General features: G+C 36.0%; 1 protein-coding gene across 1 annotated transcript in view; it reads left to right on the forward strand.

Moving 5' to 3' along the window:
- The window catches only part of LOC123561989 (toll-like receptor 4), a 56,843-nt gene extending 48,583 nt beyond the window's left edge, over window positions 1-8,260 (forward strand). The window contains exons 2-3 of the mRNA XM_053524618.1: window positions 6,070-6,824; window positions 7,320-8,260. Coding sequence (XP_053380593.1) covers window positions 6,070-6,824; window positions 7,320-8,260 — 1,696 coding nt within the window. The remainder of the gene's footprint in view (window positions 1-6,069; window positions 6,825-7,319) is intronic.
- The last annotated feature ends 14,264 nt before the right edge of the window (window positions 8,261-22,524 follow it).

Raw genomic sequence — 22,524 nt, forward strand, 5'->3', positions numbered from 1 at the left:
CAGTATTCGAACCACACTGACAGTAAGAGTCTTCTCTTGGGTGATTTCTGAACAAGTCATCATTTAAATTGCTGCATTTGTTTCTAAAACGGGGATGTAATACTGATAAATTCCTCTGATCATAGAGAAAATGTTTTGGCACCTCTGTTGCTTTATATTTTTGTTTTAATTCTGATTTAAAAATATTTAAAGACTGAGAATTTCTTATTTCAGGCTCGAGATTATTCCATACTTCAGTAGAAAATGGAAGAAATGATGTATTAAAATCAGTACGTCTGGCTAAAGTTTTATAATTGGTATTATTTCTCAAAGAATAACATTTGGGCGGAAGTATACCGGTATTTGCTAAGTATTCAGATAAAAGTTCATTTTTAGCTTTATATGCAATGACGAGCTTTTGTATTTTGCGTCTATCCCAAAGAGAAACCCAACCAATTTCCTTTCTTAGACATATAGAGACAGATCTAGTTAAGCCAGCAGCCTAGTACTGTAGTTCAATTGAATTGATTGTTTTACATACGCAGTGCATCCGTCCCAAACAGTGGACGCGTATTCTAATAAAGGATGCATATAAGATATATAAATCTGACATAAAGTAGACCGTTTAAATTTGAAATTTAAAGCTCGCATTGAACTAAGAATTTTTGACGCTGATATTGTTATATTATTGATATGGTCATGCCATTTTAGATCCGATGAAAGTGTTAGGCCTAAATTTTTTTGATGTTTGACAAAATCAAGTGAAATATTATTGTCACAGGGTGAGAAAAATGTGCAGCCAGACCGGGACTCGAACCCGGGGCCTCGGTATACCGTTCTGATGCTCTACCGACTGAGCTACCCGGCCGCCTACACACTTTCTCCCCGTTTTAATATTCAAGTTCTATACCGTGACATTTCCCCACCATTTTGAAATTCGTCCTCGAATTTCAGCGGGTACTTTATATATATAAAATTATTCACGTTTTTCATCGTCTGCTAACTATTTTGTCTCCAGTTCCCGGTAGTTATTTTACCGCGTTTTCTGCTTGCAATTCACGATTTTCTCATGTTTTCAGTGCACTATATAAGTGGTTGTTAATTGATATTCTTCACTCGAGGTTGAATATTTGACAGCATAACAAGTATTTTGATTATTTGTTTATTCCCTCCCACCCACCCTAACAGACATTTCAAGTTTCTTAATAGTTATTCCTGATGGCTTGTAGCTGTATTCGAATATCAAAGACAGATTTGACTTTTTGACTGTGATTTAAACAAGAGTAATCATTTAGTTCTAGAGAGATTCCTCAGGCCAGACATTACGTCTCCTTTATGTTCTGATAGAAAATAAGGTTCACAGTTACGTACCTTATATTTCAAGGGTCTTTAGACATGAACAGTTCCTTGTTAATTATTACTGTTGAGTATTCATGTATTACTAGAACTTTGAAGGCAGATATACATTTAACATTATATGAGAACATTTGAATTCTTCATGCCAGACTCGGTATCTACATTTAGAAAAGTAACATTCACAAGTACGCATTTAATTCTATATCAATATATTTTATGCTGTTTTTTCCCATGCAATGTTATTCTTTCGTTATCAAATGGAAATTGCCGTTATCCTCTTTGAGCTAGTTTTCATTGTCTTTTTGATTTTACCTTGAAAGAATGTTATGTTTTACACACTGCACATTTTTTCTTATTTTGTGGTTATTCAACGAAGCTGAGAGAGACCAGAATTGCCATCTTATATGCTGTTTAACTATTCTAGATAAGATGAGTTCAAGTTATTACATTTGGTTCATTCGGGACCTAATAGAAAGCACATTTTTACAGTTTAGATTTTCATGTACATCTGATTGTAAGTTTGCCTTAAATTTTGATAGTATGTTTTCAGGCTGAGTGGTGTACAAAGATAAAGATAACCACATTTACCCCACTTCTACTGGTCGATCGTCAACATATCGCACAACATCGTACCGTCTGACATTTGCAAGACAAATATATTCGTATTTTTTGTACATTGGAATGCTGTCAAATACTAAGACCTGTATCCTATATTTTTGTTTGTTGTTTTTGTAGTTAGGAACATGAAATTAGTGAATAATTGATTTACTCACGACATAGAGTGAGTAAAAGCAATTACAGGCGTCGGAGACTAACTAGTGTAATGCCGTCATGGTCCCATGTTGGGCGCCAAATGTCACAGGGTGAGAAAAATGTACAGTCAGTCCGGGGCTCGAACCCGGGACCCCTCGCTTACAGGGCGAGTGCTCTACCGACCGAGCTAACCGGCTGCCTGACACATCTTCTCCCCTAACGTGACCAAGTCCGTACCGTGACATATACCCTCACAAACTGGAAATTCGTCCTCAAATTCCGAAGGTACATAATATTGCAAGCGTCGTAAGACTGACCAAGCAAGCATGCCACGGTCCCTCGTTGGGCGCCAAATGTCACAGGGTGAGAAAAATGTGCAGCCAGACCGGGACTCGAACCCGGGGTCTCGGAATACCGTTCCGATGCTCTACCGACTGAGCTACCCGGCCGCCTACACACTTTCTCCCCGTTTTAATATTCAAGTTCTATACCGTGACATTATTAAACATGACTGAGGGTTTATTTTCTTGATTAGAGCAGAAGAACATCACTTTTGTCTTGTTAGGGTTAAAGTTAACAAGCTATTGTTTCGACCACTTATTGATTTTTTTGATTTTTTCTAGATCAGTATTGGGAACGGTTTCGAACGGTTTCGATATAACTTATATCGTTGGATGAAGTCATCGGCAAACAGCCTTGTCACACTTAAGCAATATCGTTAAGGTATGTGAGAAATAACAGAGGACCAAGGGCAGAGCCTTGGGGAACACCCGCTGATATACTTAAAACATTAGAACTTTCATTTTCAACAAATACTTACTGTTTACGGTTAGAGAGATAATCTTTAATCCATCTTCGTTATTTATTCCATATTGCTTTAACTTAAATATCAATCCCAAATGCCAAATCCTGTCAAATGCTTTGGATATATCGCAAAATACAATATACGTGGATTGTTTTTATCGAAAGAGTCACTGATCTGGTGATAGCTGTCGATTAGCTGATAGACTGTTGAATGGCTGGAAAGAAATCCGGATTGTACGGATATATTAAATTTTCGTTAGAGTACAAGTGATTATATATGTGTTTGAACACAACTCTTTCCATAATTTTTCCTACGACATTTATGAGAGAGAAACGAAATATATGAGAGAGAAATTGGTCTATAGTTTGAGGGAACGTTCGTGTCACCTTTCATCTCAGTGTTGTTATATTTTCTGGTCCTTCGGGATCATTGATTTCAACTCATTTAGATTTGAAGATTGAATACTGCTTAAGCCGGTGCTAGGGGGCGTGGGCAGTTTTGCATTTTCCATTACTGCTCATGAACAGACTCAATCAAACCGAGTCTGCAATTTTCACTGTTTGCATTGTTTTCGGTGCTTCCGAGGGATCTACTTTCCAGATTTTATTAAGCTAATTTCCATTTATTTGGATAGAAACCTTCGTGAAGAGATCGATTAAATAAAATACAAATACTATTTCGCGTTTCGGCTTATTTCGTCTGGCCCTACAACTTCATTCAAAATTAAGTTTGAATTAAGCATTTCACTATCGGTTTTAGGAATAAAGTTCGGCAGTTGCGTGTTAGATTCGTCTATAGTGAAGACTGAAGTAAAAAATTCTTTTAGACAATTAGCCTTTTCCTTATCTGATGAGTAATTTAACTCGGTACCATTATTTTCCACTATAAGTGTCGGTATACCTTTACAATTATTAATATTGTCTTTAATTAGCATTTGTACAGTTTTCCACAAAAAAAAGCTGGATCATTTGATTTCACATCTTCTAAGGAAAACTCAAGATTACTAAAAAAAAATAACCCCTTGACATGTTTCTTTGAATTATTCACTTTATTGCGTACTAGTATGCGTTTGCACGAGTTCCAGTCAGTTATTGATTTACATCTAATTGTTGTTTTTTTCTTTGCTCTATCTCTTTTTCTGGAAGTCCTAGGCTGGGTCATGAAGACCAGAATATTGCGCTTATTCACATTGGTACAAATAACATTTCAAATGGTCATTCATTTAAGAAATAATAAGTTCCCAAGTGTGGTTTATCGTAGAATAACCCGTGTTTTGAGTTCTAATGCGTAAGAATATATCACGAACGCCGTAGGACTGAGTGATTTATTGTTTTGCATAAGTACGAAAAATTCGGATTAAACTACGATAATTCACACTTGGGACTTGTTATTTCGATTCTAACACGACATGCTTGAAACAACAGTGTTAGGAAAAATAGTAACTACTTTTTGCGACATGAACTGCAATTCCTGCTACGCACCTGGATTTGGCTGTTGAAATTTCCTCCATGTATTCTCCCCATTGCCTAAGGATTGCAGCAAATATTGTGTAACATGGCCATCAAACCTTTCATCAGTTACCCTCCAGTCCCCAAAACCACGCCGAATCTCGGAGATTGTTCGCGTACGCAACAGATTACTTGTTTGTGCCATTTTTCAGCCGAACTTTGTTGTTGCTGTTGTACCCTGATACCTCTATTTTACGCTAGTATTTACAAACGTCACGTGACTTTTATTCCTAAAAAGAATTGAACAGGGCGGGGGTGGGGGGAGGGGGTTGCGGTATACGGAACAGTCAAAACAGTCCTTTGCACGAGTATGGGTTATCGCAAAATAACCGTGGATTGATTCTATGTGTATGTAGGTTATTTGCTGGTCGTGTTAGAATGCAAAATATGTCCATCATATTGCTGCCAGTCACAAATTAATAGGGACATATCGATTATTGTCTCCATTTTCCATTTTACTCGGTCGGCGGCTCGTTCATGTCGTTGATGATATGCATATGTCACTTTCATCTTCTTGATGTGTTTGCTGTTGATTTAAATTTCAAATGTATATGATCGTATAGAACTTTTTGTTTCAAAGGTGACACAGAAGATACTTATTTGCCAAACTTGATGGAGGTCATCACCTTAAAACTGAAGGCTCTAGTCGTTCAAAGTTCTTTTTCGTTAGAGTGATTTCAGCATTCTGAGAGCTGACGCAGTGGTCCAGTAATAAATTAACATTTCGTGAGTTCGAGCCCCCTCGAGCCTCCTCTAACCAGACATTACTAACATTGGGATAAGAGTTCCGTATATTGGTGCTTTACATCAGGCACGCTAAATGACCTGGGAAGCTTCATAAATTTGAGCGCCGTCTGTAGCTTGCGCTATCCTTCCACTAACATTACTAACGTCTATGGGCGGTATAATGACACAATACTAGTACTGATTAAACCCAGGAACATCTCATATTTATGAGCAAGAGACCATGGTATACTTCCATGGTCTAAGGCACCATGGTATACTTCCATGGTCTAGGGACTACCTCCTTTTAATAGGACGGGGAGGAGTGCAGTGCCCGCGTACGGTCTGATACTGCCTACCGGGCGATAGCCTGAACTCGGAACACAGCAAGTGTGATTACCCTTGGAGCGGGCAGCGCGGAAAGACGTTGCTGGTGTTGCCAAACAGTATTATTTAGCTATGGTCCCGAATTGCATAGAGTAGACTGATACCACCTTGTAAGTTTAATTGGTAAGTGTTTCTATCCACCAAGTACAACAGTAACACAAAATTTGATTGGTTGACTAACTCGTGGGAACGAGATAGCTATGTCGTGGTAACAGCTTAATATCTCGTGGGAACGAGATAGTAAGTTGTTCCCACGACATAGCTAACTCGTTCCCACGAGTAACTAAGTCGTTCCCTCGACATAGCTAGCATGCACTACTCTTTTTTTATTGTACTCTTTTTTTTGCCAGGTCAGAAAATGCACTATTTAAACCAGGAAGTTTAAGTTTACACCAAAATCTGTTAACAAATATTTCATTGGACGATAAATATATCAGTTATTAAATGTTGTGTACCCGTAATATACGATCTAATAAACATTATGGATATCAAATCAAAAGAAATTATTTTATTTTTCATTTCCACAATTTTCTTTAATTGTGTATTTTCGACAAACAGTAACGTGTTTGAACGTGCAAATGGTGATACATATGGTGAAAAAGATCCTTGTACCACTACTAAATATGGCTCGCAGTGTTCACTTTTGAAAATACAGGGTGAAGGATTATCTTTTCTAGGGAAGATACATGGAGATTTTGGAGAAATAGAACATCTTGAAACATCAGGAAATGCAGCTGCGTTCATAATACCATCCGGTCTGTTCTTGCTATTTTCTAATCTGAAGACGTTACGAATTTACAACTGTAACGTAGTGGACATTGAACCCGGAGCTTTTCGCAGTTTACACAGACTAGAGGTTCTAGAAATATCCGGTAATTCCAATCTAACATTTGATTCAGTTTCAAAGGGAATTTCTCAGTTGAATTCTCCGAATTTACGGGTGTTTAATATTAGTGGTAACCATAACACCGAGGACCTTCCTGGAGCAGTTATCAGAAAACCGATGTTTGAGCTTCTTTCTAACACTTCCTTGAAAATTCTAGACGTCAGTTGGACCAAACTAACAACATTGTTGGCACCATTCGACTTACTACCTCACCTCGAAACACTTAATGTATCAGGTACTCTGTTACAAGGTTCAAGTAGTTGTGTTTCTGCTATTACATCACTGGTCAACTTTTCTTATATGGCAATTGACCACTGGCCATTTTCCACAAGAGGATATAACAATATTCAGTGGATGGAAGAGCCGCATGGTTTATTCAAACGGAGTGCCAAAAACACAACCAGGAAGTATATATCAAAAAATGGATGTATTATTACAGGAAAGAGTATTCGTATTTTACAGACAAGATTTTTTGATATCAACAATTTTTTCTTGGATTTAAGTAAAGATTTCTGCATTGAAGAAAATAATATTTTATATCATACTTTATCAAAAAGTAAATTTTCAAAGCAACTTGGAATTATATCAGGATATAATAAGCTTCAATTATTTGATATGTCATATCCGGAAGTTTTATTTGGAGGTCCCTTAATAAAACCAAATATGTTTTATGCAATGCCTTCTTTGAAAGTTTTACGATTGGCGGGATTTCACCTTAATAGGATGAGTAATGCACACATAGAAAAGCTTGTCTCCCGAAATAACAATCTGACTGAACTGGATATTTCACACAATCAACTAACATACATACCAAAGAAAATGTTCGTCGAAAATATAGTTTTAGAGTATTTGAATATATCTTGGAATAAATTAACTGTGTTTGAAACAGATCTTTCATCTTGTGTACATCTTTTGTCTGTAGATCTTCAACAGAATCTCCTTAAAGTGATAGATGTAGCTGTCGTTCAACATTTTACTTACTTAAGAAGACATATCGAAATTAACTTGAAGGATAATGCATTAGAATGTGACTGCGAGCTGTTAACTCTTACTGAAGATGTAAACGTATCAACAACACCCTTCAGTTGTAGCTTTGAAGGTGAAAATAGACTGATCAGTAGAAATATTGCTCATGCATTCGTACAAAATGTTTGCGCTGAAGAAGATGAACGTAATTTGATGACTTTGTTGGGTGCTACGTCTGGAGTATTGGGAGCGGTTGCGTTGCTTTTCGTGGCAGTTGTGATTTATAGAAAAAGAAAACATTCTCCTGCCAAGAAAAACATGCCTGTTATAATTCATTTAAAAGACTGTGAGTCAATTGAAGAGTATCCTCGCAGAAACCCAAAGTTTGTCGTATTCCTTGCATATTGTTCCAAAGATTCCGAATTTGTCCTTAAGAAAATTTACAGAAAATTAAACAATAAGTTATTAAAACTGTTGGAAGACACTGAATATGTAAAAGATCCAGATCATTTAATTATTCTATATGATAAACATTTCTTAGCAGGAGTAGATATTGATGAAATTTGCCGTAAAGCAATTACAGAAAGTCATGTGACTGTAGCTGTAGTAACGGAAAACTTTCTGGAAAGTTCATGGTGTAACTTAGAAGTTAAAATGGCAATTTCTTCAAACGTTCCGTTATTGCCTTTGTTTATTATGAAATGTGACCCAGGAAGGTTGACAGGATTTTTGAGAGTCGTGTATGAAGAAAAGGTCAGACTTCTCTGGCCGGATACATCTCTTTTGGACGACAGGCTGGCAGAAGCGGAAGAAAACAAGCTCTTGGACACACTGTGTACTCACATTATGTCTTATGTTCAGCTTCATCAAGATCAGTGTTGTAATGCGCAAATTTAGTAACTGTGTGTTTACTACATAGATAATTGTTTATTTCATTTTGTTAGCACACTATCAGCCGTGTACTGAGGCCTTATTTAGTCGTAAAATAAATAAATATTTCTTTATCTTTGTGTTGAACTTAAAGGTTTTTTATTTAAGTGATACGATAATTACAATTAGTGGACAACCATTCGAAAAAGAATTGTGTGGGAACACAATTTTCGATCAGGATCGAGTATCTGTTTACTTAAAAAGTTTGTCCAATTATAAATTAGTGTGCTGTTTTGTTTTTGGAGAAAAATCATGTTAAAGCATGTCAACCCTCCACCCCTTAGAGTGTCCTTAAGAAGGCCTTGAAACTTAGTTACAGACAATTTATAAGTTATAGATACACGTAAGAATGAGTGGTTTTTCTATTTTTCCATTCAAAAAAGAAGAGTTTGTAACGGGGTACTGAAGGTAAACTGTTTAAATTAAAAAGCGTTGTATTTAACGACCGTTAAGTACACATTTCTGGTTGTACTGGTCGCAAGATAAAGATTTTCCAAACAGACCACCTGATAGGATGCATCTGTGAATTGGACACGAAGACACTGTGAAACATGTGTTCGTAAGTTAACATAATGTTCACATTCAGTAGCTACTTTTCAATTACCATGATGCTATACTAAATATAATATTATCTCTATAAAATCATATTGTGACAGGATTCTTTAAATTAATTCAGTTTCTGATAAATTTTCATAATATAAAATGGGTTGGGCCTCAATAATACCTGTAGGTTTCATAATGCACGTATCCGTGAAAAAAGTGCTTTTACGTCTTTACGTGCGGATTGTATAATTACTTCGATGGTGTTTTGGGCTTTTCGTACTTTGCTTTTAAAGAATTCGACTAAATATGATGTAATGATTTCTGTTGATTTTTTTTTGTTCTTTCTTAAATACACATTTCCTTTCTTGAACTTCCCACCAGATCTCCAAGAAGGGGAAAACCCGTGCCCGCTACGCTCTCGGAAGGGAATACTATTTCTAGTCCCCTTAGTTTTTGATCCTGTCAGTTTTACCTGACGTCCTGGTGACACTAATTTACAAAAACATATTGTCAAATATATATAATATACATGGTCAGATAAATCTTCCTGTACTGTTTTGGACGTTGAAAGATTAATTCCCTTTACCTGACTCTACCAAGGTAAGATGAAAAGTATATGGTATGGTTGTTGATTTTGATTTAGGACTTTTCGTTATGTCGCATTGGACTGAGCGCAGTTTTTGAAGCACAGCGAGTTGTGACGTCGTATATAGTCTGGGTCTCTGTTCTTGAGAGACCCACGAGTAAACCAACTTATCACAGGTTTTATGAGTGAATTTATAAAAATGGTGTTTTATAGTCTCAATGACTGACAGACAAAATTGTATCGTAAACGTTTGGTAATATTTCGAGAGTAGAGATGTCTTTGCGTTTAAAGTATTTTTTGAACAATTTTCATAATACAACACTAGCAGAATAGTCAATGAGTTGAAGGGTACATACGGGTGCTTAGACATAATCCGAATGAACTATGCAGTTAAATATATACAGCAAATGGTGTAAAAGATTAAGTTGTCCAAAGGTAGGAACAGTGTACAAAAAGAATACAACTGCTATAAAATAGTGAGAAGGAGGAACTTGTGCTTTTTCTGAACGGATCCACAAGAGATGTGCAAATGCTAGTTCGCGCCAAAATGTTATTCGTACAGAAAGCAATGCTGACCCATCAAATCGGATTCTATTTTACAAAATAACTTTATATACATGGCTAGACACATGACAGGAAACGAGGGAACGAATACGGAGTACAACACAATACAACGGATCACAGAGCATAGGCACGATACAACGGACTACGGAGTACTGATACGATGACTGTAAGAACAAGTACAGAACTATTTTATAAATTAAAACTAAACAAGTTATACTTGACTTTGATAACTATTAGTTTTCTCAATGGGAATTTTGATTTCTTTGTATTCATAAAGATAAAGAATTTGTTAACATTTTCATAAAACGGTGGAATATATTCGTTATGCGGTGTTCGTAGAGAAGCTAACGATCCATCATATATATTTGTACGGATATATAGGCAGCCAATGTTTGGCAAAATGAGTCCATTTGGCTGGATAATTATTTATCAGAAGCTGAATATTATATTAACAACAAAGCGTATGATTTCAGTTGTTTGTCTACTATATTTAAGCATTCTGTTGAAAAATATAAGCGGCAAGTTTTCCTGTTAAGGTGTTCTGACTTTGATCTACAGACATTCAGAAATATTGCTCTGTAAAAATGATTTAGATAATGGCTGTTAAGCATTGTACTGTTTCTAAAAAGAGTCCAAAATTAGATATCATGCACTGGTTTCATTTCTATGGTGTTGTTCCTCGTAGATTAGAAATGGTTTTTCTGTTGGATGAATGGAATGGTTTAATATCTTAGTCCATCTTTGAATTATTTATTTTTAGAAATATTTCAATTATTACTCATCTAGCCACTTCTCTGAATTTTCTATATACATACACGTGAATCAGGACTTTCTGAAAGACTACATTAACGTTAATCCCCGATAAAAATGAAAAAAAAAAAAAAAACTAGAAATGTTAAAGACAAATGGACAAAAATCAGACCGCCCCCGGAAAATTTTAAACAAAGGTTATGGAAATTTCAGCGCAAAAAAAGGGAAAAACTGAGAACACTGAAACAAGACAAAGTAAACCATTTTAGAGTTTTTTTCATTTTTTTTATATTTTAAATACTGCCCCACAAACAAGGGGGCTATAAAGGGCCCTGTATCGCTCACCCCTGCCCTTTTGGGACCAAAAAGATCATAAAGATTAACATTCTGACCAAGTTTCTTAAGATATAAATCATAAATTTTTTAAAATTTTTTTTCCCTTTTTTTTGGCCCCGGGTAAACCTAGTTTTTGACCCCACATGCCCCCAGTTTTCAAACTTAAACCTGAAGATCATCAAGATTAACATTCTGACAAATTTTAAATAAAGATACAGTCATAAATAGGGCCTCTTGCAGGGGTTAAAAACTTTTGCTTTAAATTTGACCGGGTGCCCATAGTTTTTGATCCTAGATAACCAAATCTCAAACCCTCGTCCAAGATTTTATTGAGGGTAACTTCGCCCCAATTTCATAAGTTTGGGCCAAAAAAAAAATACCTTTTAAAAGTTTCAAGATTTTCCCTTTAAATTGCCCGGGTGACCTATTTTTTAAAACCTAAAATTAACCCAAATCAAACTAGGCCCCAAAGTTTTAAATTCAGGGTAACATTCTGCCCAATTTTAAATTAAAATTTGGGGGCCCAAAAAATTGGTGACCTCTAGAATGTTAAAAAAAGTTTTTTTCCATTAATTTAAAACCCGGTGCCCTAGTTTTTGACCCCAATGACCCGATATCAAACTCGTCCAAGTTTTTTATTGGGGGTTAACATTCTGCCCCAATTTTCTTTAAAGGGATTGGGCCAATTTGGACCCTAAGTGTTAACATAAAAATTGCTGACGACAAACGACTGAGGGAAGAAAAACCCAACAGGGGGGGCGATCAAAAAAAAGCCCCCTTTTAAACATTTCGTGCTCGGGTTGAGCAAAAAAAAAAAAAATTAACTAACAGTATGAACTGGAAAAGGCTGAACACGGGTCGGTTTTTTTTTTTAAAAGGTTTTCAACCTTGCATATTCAAATATATTCTAAATTCACCTAAAAATTTCCGCCCCGCATCCTAAAAAAATATTTAAATCATTATTGATTTCATTTAAAGGGGTTTTTATTTTTTTAAAAACTTTTTGAAAATTTTATGTTTTTTAAAACACTTAAAGGGGGACCGATAAAAAACCCGGAAACCCCCCCAAACACAAAATTTTGGGAAAGAAAAAAAGGGTTGACATTCAGCAGCTGCAAAAGAAAAAAGTGAAAAAGGGAAAACAAGACCAGGTAAAAAACTTTTAGTCTTTTTTTTTATATAAAAAACCCGCCGAACAAAAGATTTTTTTTTTAAAAAATCCCAAAAAAGGAAAGGCTTTTACGTTTCCAAAATTTTAAAAAAGGTTTCACCCCTCTCCCATATTAAAATATACCAAAAAAACTACAGTAGAAAAAAACCCAAATTGAAACTTAAGGAAATTGGGCCCCCAAAATAAAAATTTTTTAAGAAAGGGCCCTTTGTTTGGGGAAAATTTCTTACAGTGGAGGGTGTTTTAAAAAAATTTGTTGCAAATTTTTAAAAACTTTAAACCGTCCCGTTTTTTAAAATTTTGTAAAATTAATGGTATTTCCCCCCAAGCTCAATGAGAAAAAAATTTTCAAAGTGAGGGCCCCTTTATCTAAACTTTTCCAAGAATTCTTTTTCCCCATTTTTTTTTTATGAAAAAAACCCAAACTTTTTGGAAAACAATATAAATTTAAAAAATAAAACTGTCAAATAAATTTTTTTAAGGGTGCCTCAAGTAAAGGGGTTTTTTTTGTGACAGAATTCTAACTTCGAACGCTGTGGGCTGCCCTTGAATTTTGCTCGTTTTCATTAAAACAACCTTGGGGAAAAAGTAAAACCCCCTTTCCTACATTTCTTCCCTTTTTAAAAATCTAAAAAATTAAAAGGCAAAAAAAAGAACTTTTACCGTAGTAACAAGTATTTTTAAAGATGGAAACTCCCCCCCCTTCTTTTCCGAGGAAAATTCACTTTAAAACCCCAAAAAAATCGTTTAATCAAATTTTATTTTTTTTCCCCCTTTTTTAAATGCAAGAAATCATTAAAAATCTTGAAAAATGAAAACTTACTAAAAAAAAATTTGGGAAAAAAAAGGGAAAAAAATTTTGGTCCCAGGGGGGGTTTGAACCACGCCCCCCTAAAATTTGCAGTAAAAAAGTGGGTTTTATGGTAGAATTAAAATACTTTTCAAAAAAGGTACCCCTTTTTGGGGCAAACCCCAACCTTTAAATAAAAAAATTTTTATTGGGCCTTTTAAACCAAAAAAGGAAATTTTTTTTTTCCTCTTTTTTAAGTAAAATTTCCCCCAAAAGTGAAATAATTTTGTGTTTATTTTCAGAGAATTGCTTCAAGAGAACACAGGGAAAACCTTTCTTGGACATGTGCAAAGACCTCTGCCTTGAGAAAGTAGAAGAGTTCACAAGACTAAAGTACCCCAAAATTTGTGCAAAACTCCCAAAACATAAAGTGTTTCCCTTTGGCCACAAACCCTGGAGTCTAAACAAAAAAAGGGTTTGGGTTTTTAAAAACAAAAAACTGTCTTTGAAAAAATAAAAAATTTTGGACTTATTTTCCTTGCAAGAACTTTGCACTTACAGTTGGAGAGCCGGAATGGAGAAATGAAAAAAAATTGTTTCTTTCAACCAAGCTGTTTGCATATATGCAACAGACAAGCAGGAAAAAATTAACCTGATCCAAAAATTAGAAAAACACATCCTCCTTGCTGTGTTTGGGGGGTTCAATTTTAAAACAGAAACAAATTTTTCCCACAACACCTTTTGAAATTTTCTTTTGTAAAATTTTAAAGAAAACCATAAAAATTGCAGCCACTATTCCCTACAAAAGGGTTTAAATTTTCTTTGTTTTGACCAGGTGACCTTGTTTTTAAAATAACATGACCCATATTTGAACTTGACCTTGTTTTCATCTAAAAAACCATTTGATAAAATTTTCCCCATGAACTTTCCACCTTAAAGTAGCCCCCCTTTTGAAAACACAAAAATTTTTTTTTAATTTATTGGTGACCTATTTTTTTAACTCCGGGTTTGATCCCCATTTGAACGGGCCCAAATTTCATCAAGAAAAACCATTCTGATCAAATTTCACCGAAATCCATTTTAAAAATTTTCCCCCACAAACATGGATCAAACTGCGTTTGTGTTTTGAAAAAAGCCCCCCAAAAATAAAATTTTAAAATTTAAAAATTCATTTTGAATCGTATCACTGTTTAAAATTTCCCTTCGTTTGTTATTTTAAGGAGGGCAGCCTTTTTTTTTTTTTTTTTGATCCCTAAACCAACTACCTAAAGGGCCCAAAAAACCACCTGACCGCTGCTTGTGGGTTATAAAATTTGGTTAAAATTCTAGGCCTAATATTAAAATTTAAACCCTGCTCCCCCCCGCCCATCGCGGCTTGGGCCTATATATCAATCCCTTTTTTGAACTAAAATTTTTTTTCAGGGGGCACCCCGATAAAAAAATTTATACAAACCAAATTTTTTTGGGGGGCCCTCCCCAGGGGAAATTTGACTTACCAAAAAATTGGTGTCTTTTTGGGGGCCAATTTTAAACAAAAAATTGGGTTTTTTTTTTAAATTTTTCCCGGGGGAAATTTGGAGATTACTTTTCAATGCACAAAGTAAAACTGTTTTTTCGAAAGGGTCTTTTGGGTTTGGAAAACAAAAAAACAAATAAGGGAAAAAATTAAAACCGGGCTCTGGGGGGGGGGGCATTTGCATGCGGAGATGGATAATGGCCCTTTTCCTGCACTTCTATACAAAAATCGATAGGGGCCCTCAGGGGGAGCTTCCATGCAGAAAACAAAAGGGGCCCCTTTTTTGACTTTAAGGGGAAAAAGGGGTTAACTGGTAAAACTTTTTCTGGGATTTATTTAAAAATTTTTGGACTTAAAATTTTTAAAAACATTAAAAATAATTTTTGTGATTTAAGAAAAATGGGGGGGGAAATTATTGAAACTGTTTAAAAAACCTTTCTTCTAAAATTTGACATTTTTTAGGAGCCTTTTTTCTTGGGTCCTTTTTGGTTTTAAATTTTTTTTTAATCTTTTTAAAGGAACAGGGGGTTTTGAAATTTTGGAAAACTGAAAAGGGGGTTTTGCAAAAAAAAAATTGTAAAAAAACCCAAAAAAATTTTGGGGAATTTAAAAACCAATTTTTAAGGTTTTTCCCTTTCAATTTTTATTTTTTTTAAATTTTTAAAATTTTAAATATACAATCGATAAAAAATACAGAATTAAACCTTACTCTTGTTTTTTTCCATTCTTTTGGAAGTTTTTTTGAATTTTATCATAATCAAAGTGGGGGTATAAAAAAAAATTTTTTAAATTAAACTTGGAAATTAAAAACTTGGAAAATAACCCCGGAAAGGGGTGTTTAAAAAAGGAAACCTTTTCCCTGGGCTTTTTTAAATATTTTTAAAAGGAAAGAAAACCTTTTCCCCAAAAATTGGTCTTATTTAACATAAGGGGAAAAAAAAAGGGGGGGCCCTTTTTTGGGTGGGGGAAAAAAAACAAATATTTGTTTCAAAACTTTTTTACAGCTCTTAAAAGTACAAAACCGAAAACCAAAAATTCCCAAAGGGGGCGAGAGCCCCCACCTTTTTTGGATTTTTTTACCGGGGAAACAAATGCACCTAAAGGTTTTTACACACTTCAAGAAAACCATGTTTAAAAATTTTTCTTACCGATAATTTGGTAAAAGAATTTAATTTTCGGGTTTTTGTAAAAAAAAATCAACTTTTGAAAAAAAAATGGAAAAAAAATGAATTCTAAGGGCCTTGTGGCCTAAAATTTAAAACCCAAAAAATAAAAACCAGCCCTGAGCAAATGGGAAAATACAGAATCATCCGTTTTCGACGAGCAAAGCCCAAAAACTTTAGATAAGGGAGACAAATTTCTGTCCCTGCAATAACTGTTTTTTTCAAACGCAAAAATTCAGGGAAAAATGAAATTTTGCAACATTTTCCCGACGGGTACTGTAGGAAAAAATTTTTAAGAAAAGGTGCGTACATCCACCATCTTTTTTACCAAAATAGTTTTTTAAAATCACCCGTAAACAAAAATTGAAAGAAGTGTTTTTTTTCTTTCTTTAAAGATTGGAAAATCACTGACACACCGGGAAACTAACCTGCCTCAAAAATTTTCGACCCAGAAAAACCACCAAAACCCTTACAAAAATTTCCGGCTTCTGTTTCCTTTGCACTTTGGGACAGCGGGGTGGAGCCACCAATGCTTAACCTTCTGGAAAAATCACCAACCGGGAGAAGGACCTGATAGAACGGCAGGGATGTACCCTGTTTAGAGATGCGGGCTTTCGTCCTTTTAATTATCCTCAGGGGGATAAACCCAGCTCCAAACCGGGATTTGACGGGCCCTCCAACACTTGTAAAAGGAATGTTGGGGGGGGCTTTCCATCATGCCCTTTAAACCCGTTTCCCGGAAAATCCTATAGAAATTTCATGCAGCGTCGGTGCCCCAACGCACAGAGAGAGGAGCCGGGGCACACAAGCTCTTCAAGGTAGGCCGTGATCGACATTTTTATCAGATTTTTTTCCCAAGGAACACTACACCCCTGCCACCTGAATTTCCCCTTGGTTTGGGGCCAGGTAGCTTTTGTGAGGGGGTTTGTTTTTTTGGGCCCCGCACATGCCGAAAACCCCCCAAAAGAAAGGGGGTCAAGGCCCTGGGTCTTGTCTGACACCCCAAAAAGCTTTGAGGGTCTTGTTTTCGACATCATTTTCAGGCGTCAAAAAAACCCCCGGAAAATGGGCGGGATACTTTTCGTCCCCCAACTGTCCAACCACATGCAGGGTCCCTTTTCCCTTTTGGGGCCGTTTTTTTCCCCCAACTTTTTCCCACAGGGGTCAAGTTAAAGAAAGATCTACTGGGCCGGGGGGTTTTGTTGCCTGCGCAAAATACGAACCGGGCGGGAAAGGGGCCTTTTTCTACTGGGGCTGAAAAACCCGGCAGCTGTCAAACAACTTGGGGAGGGTACCCCCCAACCCCAACCACAGGGGTGCATTTAAGGTAACATTTTTTTGGGGAAATAAAAATACAAAAAAAAACCCACATTTTTTTATGTAACATTTTTGGGTGACCGCCCCTTTTTTTGTTTTAGCCCTTGGGGTTTTTTTTTTCCATTTCCCTTGGGGGTTTTAAATTGTATTTAAAGTGTTAGCTCTTTATAATTTCTTCTTTTCATCATATTTCTTGAAAAAAGGTCAACAAAAAAAATTTTTTTTTTCCTTTAAAAACCGGGGTCAAGTTTCAGGGAAAAACACCCTATAGAGTTGGTGCTAAAAGATTGTTCTACAAAAAGACGGAAACCTTTTTTTGACCGGGTTTTGGAGTCCCAGGCCTTACCCCCCCGGGGAATTAATGGGTGGGCTTTTTCCCCAAAAGGGCAACCAATAAAAGCCAAATTTAACCAACGAAGTTGTCCCCAAACAAATTTGCCAATTCCCGAAATTCTCGGGCATAGCCCAAGGGGTGATGGTCCTCGAAAATTCCCCCCGTGGAGCTAAACTTAAAAAGGGACACCGGCTCGAAAATCCCTTTATGAAAAGATAAGGGGATGGGGGGAAGGGGAAATAAAACTTTGCAGCGAAATTTTGGCCTCGACATCCTAGATTAAACAAAGATGATTTGTTTCCCTCGCCACTACGGTCATGACGGTGTTCATTTAATGCCAGATGGAAACCAGGCACTGTTCTACAGTGTGCTAAGGGTGTTAGGCTTCTGCTTTTAATTAAAAAAAAAAAAAGAAAGGGCCCTTTTTAAAGGGCCTTTCCAAATTTGGGGGTCCAGAAACAGTAAAAACTCAGTTTTTTGCCCTTTTCCTTTTGCTTCAAAATAAAATATTTTTCAAACCAAACACAAAGTTAAGTTAATTTAAAGATTTTTGGTCCTAACCATCCCCAATAGTTTAATTTGTTGAAACCAAAAACCAAGAAAGGCTTTGTAGAAATTCCCCCATGCCAAAAAACCCAGGGGAAAAAGTGAAACCCTTTTTCAAAATAAAAACTTTTTATTTAAATAATAGACCCGCACCCCCGGGAAACCATCATTATGTTTTCCCAATTTTGTTTAAATATTATTGCAGTATCATATTAATTAGAATCCCAAATTTTTAACTATCATTTTTTAAATTGAAATTTTTTTTGGGTATTTTCCCTTATTACAATTTTTGCAATTGAATCATTGTTAAGTGGGGGAAATATTCTTTGTTGTTTTTTTTTTTTTTAAAATTTATTATTTTTTTAAATTCAATACAAGATGTAAATAATTCAAGCCCTACTTAAATTCTCTGCCCCAAAAACCCTTTCCTTGGAAAAAAAAAAAAGGGGGCACGAAAATAAGGGTTTTTTTTTGGGGGCTGAAAAGGGCCTAAAAAGCCAGAATTTTCTCGTAAAATTTTTTTTTTTTTTTTTGTTTGGAAAGGCGGGTTTTTAAAATCTCCCTTCAGTTTTTTTGGTTTGGGAAAAGGGCGGGGCTACGATTTTAGGGGATAAAAAATCCTTTCAAAAAATTCATTTAAAAAATTAAAAATTAAAATTTTTTTTTACCAAAATTTCAAAATTACCTTTTTGAAAAGGATATCCCCTTAGATTTGCCCCGCACGCCCTGAAAAGGGAACGTATAATGGACCTGCCTTTTCGTTTTCCTTCCCCCCTCGTTTTTTTCAGAAGATGTTTTTTTTTAAAATAAACTCCATGGGGCTGCAAAAATCTTTAAAGCTCCCCAAAAAGATACGGGGAAAAGGCGAGCTTTAAATTGGGGCGAAAAATGCCACTTTTAACGGGGTGAACCCAAAATTTGGAGCCAGTATATCCCCGGGCAGTTCAAGGCATTCTTAGGGGCCTGGGAAATTAAACCAAAAACTGAGGGCCTAAAAAAAATTTGGCCCAAAAATTACATCCACCCTCGCTGCAGGCCATCACCAAAAGTTTAATCCCCAAGCAACATCAAAAAGAAGACTTGTATTTTTTGACGTGAGAAGATGAATGAAAACAGAACCGGTTTTCCAATGTCCCAAAGGGGGGTAAATGTTTGGGGTGGGGGCATGACGGGGGTGGGGGAAAGTGGGGAAAAAAAATCGGGGATTTTTTAAAAAATAAAAGGGCAAAAACCTCTAAAGTTAGTAAAGAGACGGGGATAAAACTTTTGTGCTAAACCCAAAAGGGTTTACCCAAAAATTAAATTTTAAATTTATAGTTCTAGTCAAATATATAAACAAGTTCAAAACCCCCAAAAAATTGGCCAAAATTTTAAAATTTTTTTAAATTTGGGTTTTAGGGCGCACCAACACAGATGGGTTTTATATGGGGGCCAAAAACGGGACTAAAAATTTTTTTGGTTCCACATCTCTTTTACATCGAATCACAGAGTTACGGAAAAACCCCCGTTTTAAGACCCTATTAGTCCCCTAAAAACGATCATGCAAGGGAAAGGGCCCGGGGTTTTCCAAATTTTTTCATAAACCGTTTCGCCCCCAGAACCACATGGCCATTTTTAAGAAACCCTATAAATTTAACACAAGAAATTTTCTAAGGGCCAAAACTCAAATTGTTCCCTGGGCATTTTTGACTAAACTTAACGGGCCGCAAAACCTCAAAAGGGGTGAACATTTTTGGGGTTGAATAGGGCTCGGGACGGGGAAATTTTTTCTTTAAAAAAGGGCAAAAAACTCAAAGGAAAATTGCCCAACCCCAAAAAAACTTAAACGGGGCTCATTGCAGAATGTTGGTTCATATTTTTTAAAATTTTTAAATGAAATTCTCCCCTGTTTGTTACGGGGGAGAAAAAGGCTGCGGGCAAACGGAAAATTTGCCATTTCAAAAAACCCCCTTCCAATTTCCAACTTTAAATTTTTTTCCGATGTACTAAATGTAAAGATTAGGAAAAACGCTGAAATATTTTAAAAAATTGGCTTGTTGTTTTTTTTTTTATTCCTCAAAGTTCCTGTAAACCCCTTAATTTTGGTGAAAACCCTTAACCCGGTTTAAATCGTTGACTGCCCAAATTTTAAAACCAATTTTAAGGGCAAAAAACAAATTTTTGGGACACGGTACTGATTCCCCTTTTTTAAGAAATTTCAAACTTTAACAAAGGCGATAGAAAAACAATTTAGCAAACGAAAATTTTTTTATTTTTTGTAAAGCTGAAAGGGCAAAGGGTTAATACAGGTACTTGTATTTTAAAGCGGGTTTAAATGATAAAATTTTAGATAAAAACCCGCGGGATTTTTTTTTTTTGGGTTTTTTTTTTTTTAAAACCCCCAAAAAATTTTGGGACCAGACAACCGCATTAAAAAACGGATCCCCGGCGGTAAATCGATTTTGCATTAAAACGGGTTTAGAGGTATATTGTGTAAATTATTTCCCAAATTTGGGATTTTTACATCTCCACTTTTTTATATACGGGATCACAGATCTTATTTCCCCATATTATTCATGTGCTTAATTTTTTGGGAAAAATATAAAAAAAGTGTGCCCAGATTTCCCTGTTCTTTTCCAATAGGGGTTTTTGGGGCCTTGTTCAAAGGTAAATTAACGGGACAGAAAAGGGTAGCAACAAATTTCTTTCTCAATTCCAGACCCAACTTCAATAAAAAGGCCCGGTCTAGCACCGGGGGCCCAACATAACTTGTATATTTCTGAAACCCCCAAAAGGGTTTGAGGGAATTTGGATATCCCCCTTTTGGAATTTAAGAAAAAATTTTTGTTTGGGGAACTGAAAAACCCAAAAAGCATTAAAACAAAACAAAAAAAAACCCAAAAACCAATTTTTTGGAAAACATTACCAACCCACAGATCTCAGAACTTTTAACATATTTTTCTATTTAAAACTTTCTGGGGCCATCAGCAACTCCTGCATTCAAAAATTTTCTTTTAAATAAAATTTAAAACCATCTTTAAAAAAAGATATCAAAAAGAAATGATCTGGGCTCTAATCAGATTATTTAAGTCATTACTTAGCAAGGGACCGTTTCAAAAAACCGGTAATAAATTCGCCCAAAGGGGCCTTTTAAATGAAGAAGAGGGGCATTTTGCTTCTTCTCTTTTAAGAAAAAACTTGGGCCCGATCCTCAGATAAAAAAAGCAAACCCTTTTTTTTAAATTTTAACTCAAAGGGAAAATGCATACAATCGGCGTTGAGCCCTATGTACGTCTGCAAAAAAAACCCCCAACTTCCCTTTCCCAATTAAATCAACAAAAAAAAAACGTGCGATCAAAATATTAGAAAAATAAAATTCCAAAAGCAACAGTGCTGTTTGCAGGGGTTTTAATTCTTTTTCTTGAAAAGCAAGAAAGTATTTTGAAGCCCGGGAAAAAAGATTTTCTATTTAAGGGCATCCGTGCCCCCCATGCAACCCCCTACAAGTCACTAAGGGTCGGGTAAAATAAAAACCCTTTAAACAAAGCTTTCATTTGACAGTGCGCTCCCCTATTCTCAGTGTTGGGGATAGTAAAAACCGAAGCAATGAAAAAACTTTAAATTAAAATAACATATTCTCAGTCAAAAAGGGGGCCTAATTCAGCCCAAATCCCTTGACAGATTTACCCCCCCTCCTTTTTCCCAACGGGGTCATAGGGTAAAAAATATGAAAAATACCCAAAGAAATATCTAAAATATTTTGAAAATTTTGGGGGTGGTACCAAACTTTAACTTTTGGGTGTAAACCCAAAACGGCTAAGGGGCCCCCCCAAATTACGCCCGTTTCCGGGGGCGAGTAGATAGCTCCCCAATTTCTTTAAAACATTCAGCTAAAAATGTCCGTACTGATCTCTCACCCAACCCCCAGAACTGAAAGTTCTGCTCCTAAACCCAGGAACATCTCAGCCCTCGTTCGGGCCGAAGGTTTTTGCCGGGCCCAAATAACCCCGGTCAAAAAACTTTTTTTACTGTCTGTCTATCTATTTGGGTTCGAAATTTAAAAAGGGGCCCCGTGGCCCAAAAAATAAACCAAATTTTAAAAAACCCTGTTTGGCCTAATATACAAGAAAGCACGGAACACCAAACTTAGGGGCTAAAGAGAAATTCACAACTTGTTAATTTTTTTGTTTTTTTTTTAACCCCTTTTTTTAAACCCAGAAAACCCCATCTTTTAAAGGGCGGCATTTAACCAAACCCATGTTCCTGGTTTTTCCCTGTACCAGTACAGACCTTTTTCTCCCAAGAAACCTGCCAACTTCCCCCCCAAAATCAAGGGGGAGGACTAATGATTTAAAAACAATGTCTTTTTATAAAATAGCCGGAAAACAAACCCCCACCCGGGGATCAACTCACGCCCCGGCGATCCGTAGCCCCGTTTGCTCTACCTACGAGCAAAGGGGGGTTCCCCCCTTCCCCCACTTAAAACCTGGGAAAAAAAATTTAAATAAAAAAAAACCCCCTTTCCAACCCCTTTTCTACCCTTTATTTAATAAAAAATAGAGCTGCCGACATAGTTAAATTTATTTTTGGCCCAAGCATAAAATAACAAACCTGTTTTAAAAGTTTGTGTCATTAC

Source organism: Mercenaria mercenaria, chromosome 2 (genome assembly GCF_021730395.1).
Source record: "Mercenaria mercenaria strain notata chromosome 2, MADL_Memer_1, whole genome shotgun sequence".
NCBI classification, from domain to species: Eukaryota; Metazoa; Mollusca; class Bivalvia; order Venerida; family Veneridae; genus Mercenaria; species Mercenaria mercenaria.